Source organism: Pholis gunnellus, assembly GCF_910591455.1.
Source record: "Pholis gunnellus genome assembly, chromosome: 2".
NCBI classification, from domain to species: domain Eukaryota; kingdom Metazoa; phylum Chordata; class Actinopteri; order Perciformes; family Pholidae; genus Pholis; species Pholis gunnellus.
Window position 1 is genome coordinate 13,626,058 of NC_136536.1, and position 2,359 is coordinate 13,628,416.

Genomic DNA, 2,359 nt, shown 5'->3' on the forward strand with positions numbered 1-2,359 from the left:
GGGCTGCTGACACTCCACTTGATGAGCAACACTATATGCCATGTTACCAGCTCCTCGCCCCCTAAGAGCCAAAAGAAGATTATCTGCTGGTTTTTAATAATCTCCCTGCAGCTATGATCTTTTGTTTTTGTATTTGTCATATTCATCATCGAGTTGTCAGCTCATAAAATTCCTTTTTTTTCTGCCGATTTTTTTCTATGATACATTAAAACATCTGCTGCTGCTTGGTTTGTCTTTGCAGATGGCCAAGGCTGGGTCTGTCCACTGCCCTAGTGAGAATGAGCCTGATGTTGCCTGCTGTTTCTTCTGTGTGCTTGAGGGCTGGGAGCCAGATGCCAATCAATTAAAGCGTGTCAACTTCCTCAGGCCTTGACTTTTGTCTAACCTCCCTTCATGTAATCTTTGAGTCACTGAAGAATATGATGCCAGTAGTGTAAAGTGGGTAGAGTATAGCTTCAGATCTGAGATTCTATTTGTCTATACTACTCAGTGCTGCCTGTTCCCTTTGCAAGACTCGGTTCATTTTCAGTACATCACCATAGATCATGAAAAGAAAAGATGGCTCTCAGCTCCTCCAGAAGCCTCCTCTCTCCTCCCTTGGAAGATCCACCATGATGGCAGAGGGGGAAGCATTTCTGTGTCTAGCAAAGAGAGGCAGGCAGCACAAGTTAGTATAATGACGTGCATCTGTGTCTTTATCCTTCAAAACAACTGACAGCGTGTCCCTACCTCCCTGATAGTGTGGGATATACTTTAGATTAGCACCCGTGGCAAACATTTGATCTATTCTATTACAACTGCATTGGCTGAAAATGGGTGCTTTACATTGGGGTCTCCCGATACCCTGATACCTTGGTATTTAAAAGGCACTAATTAAAACAGAAAGCAATATCAAGTCATTAGGAACACATTCATGAAAGTCATGACAAATTGGATTGATGTGACAAAAAGCATACTTCTGGGGTCTGCGTAGGATTAGGGGTTAATGATAATGTTGCTCTGTGTGCCACATTCAGATGTTGTCCCTTCCACTAATTTCTTCCGGAACATTTCCTCTGCCCAGCACTGAACACTCAAAATGTTCCCCTAACTGTGGATTCTTAACCATGAAGAAAGACTTCACCGAGCTGACTGTGGCTGACTACTGTCTAATGGAAAAAGAGAGGCTAAAGGTGTACCTTGTGAGTGTCCCTCCAATCTGTGTAGATTGTATTTAATAAAGTGAGGTTTTGCTTAAATACTTGTGTAGTGGTTGTTCACACATCCTGCTTTTTTTTTTTTTCTCCAGAGAAAGGTTTGTCATAAGAAGATGGCATAGACCACACGCTTGAGAGAATCACATCTCAGTTGGACACTATGTGATATGATTGAAAATAAACTTCCTGTTTATATATTGTGATTTTATTGTCACACTAATAATAAGGGTGTAGCACCAGCCTTTACTCTTGACTCAATAGTTTGATGTAATAGCAATTTAAAATATCAATACATTTGTGAGGAATATTGTTTGTAGTATTATATTTAACCACAAGATGGTGCTTTTGCACTGAAGCTGCAGTTTTCCCCTTTCAGGCGCTTATAGGAGTTTCACATTCAAAACCTTCACAAAGACAATCTTAAATGAAAGCTCACATTGAGCAGGATTACAATGTAGGCTATATTCCCTCTTTTCAAGCGAATACTTACCATTTTCCTGAACGTGCCACCATCTCTACCACCCCTTTTCAAACCTTGACCCTGGACAGATGGCCTGAAGCCCCTCCCTCTTAATACCAACTGTTGCCCCAGTAACATCTGTTACATATAGGGGGACAGTGTGCACTGAGAGGGCTCACCAGGACACTTGCCTAACCCTGTGACCAGGACTTCAATTTAGGAAACCCTCAAGGATGCTGCTGCTGCTGCTGACAATGGAAATTGTGGAAAAGGTGCTCATGCAGTAAACACTCCAAGAAAGCCTCATCACACTGTAATGCTATACTGCTCTTATTTGCAATCCAAGAACAAATGTTTAACACTATAACTAATATTATTTGCTAAAGTTGGTGTAAAGTCGTGAGATTTTGAATGTCTTATGTAACAGAAAGAGAAGATGTTTGGCTCAGTTTGTGTGCATCTCTCCCTGAGTTTGATGGGTGATGGGAGGGTTGGTTGGATGGAGTGCAGGATTAAAAGACGCTATCCCTTCTCCAACCATCCACTGTTCTGGATTACTGTCTAATGTAACACTCTAGCCACTGAGCCCAGATCAGCTGCTTAATTCTCCTTTATCCGCTCCCTGCAGAGCAAATTGAAGAGACTATTTTTACCTCAAAAAGTTAAATACTCAGGTGATGCAACATTTCTGAACAAACTGTTT

At 41.5% G+C, this 2,359-nt stretch overlaps 1 protein-coding gene across 1 annotated transcript; it reads left to right on the forward strand.

Moving 5' to 3' along the window:
- Positions 1–241: 241 nt before the first annotated feature.
- Positions 242–1,318, forward strand: birc5b (baculoviral IAP repeat containing 5b; the record flags this gene model as incomplete). The annotated part of the gene is made up of 3 exons (XM_079176119.1): positions 242–345; positions 1,064–1,181; positions 1,289–1,318. The coding sequence occupies 3 exons, from the start codon at positions 242–244 to the stop codon at positions 1,316–1,318; spliced, it is 252 nt and encodes an 83-aa protein (XP_079032245.1).
- Positions 1,319–2,359: the final 1,041 nt, after the last annotated feature.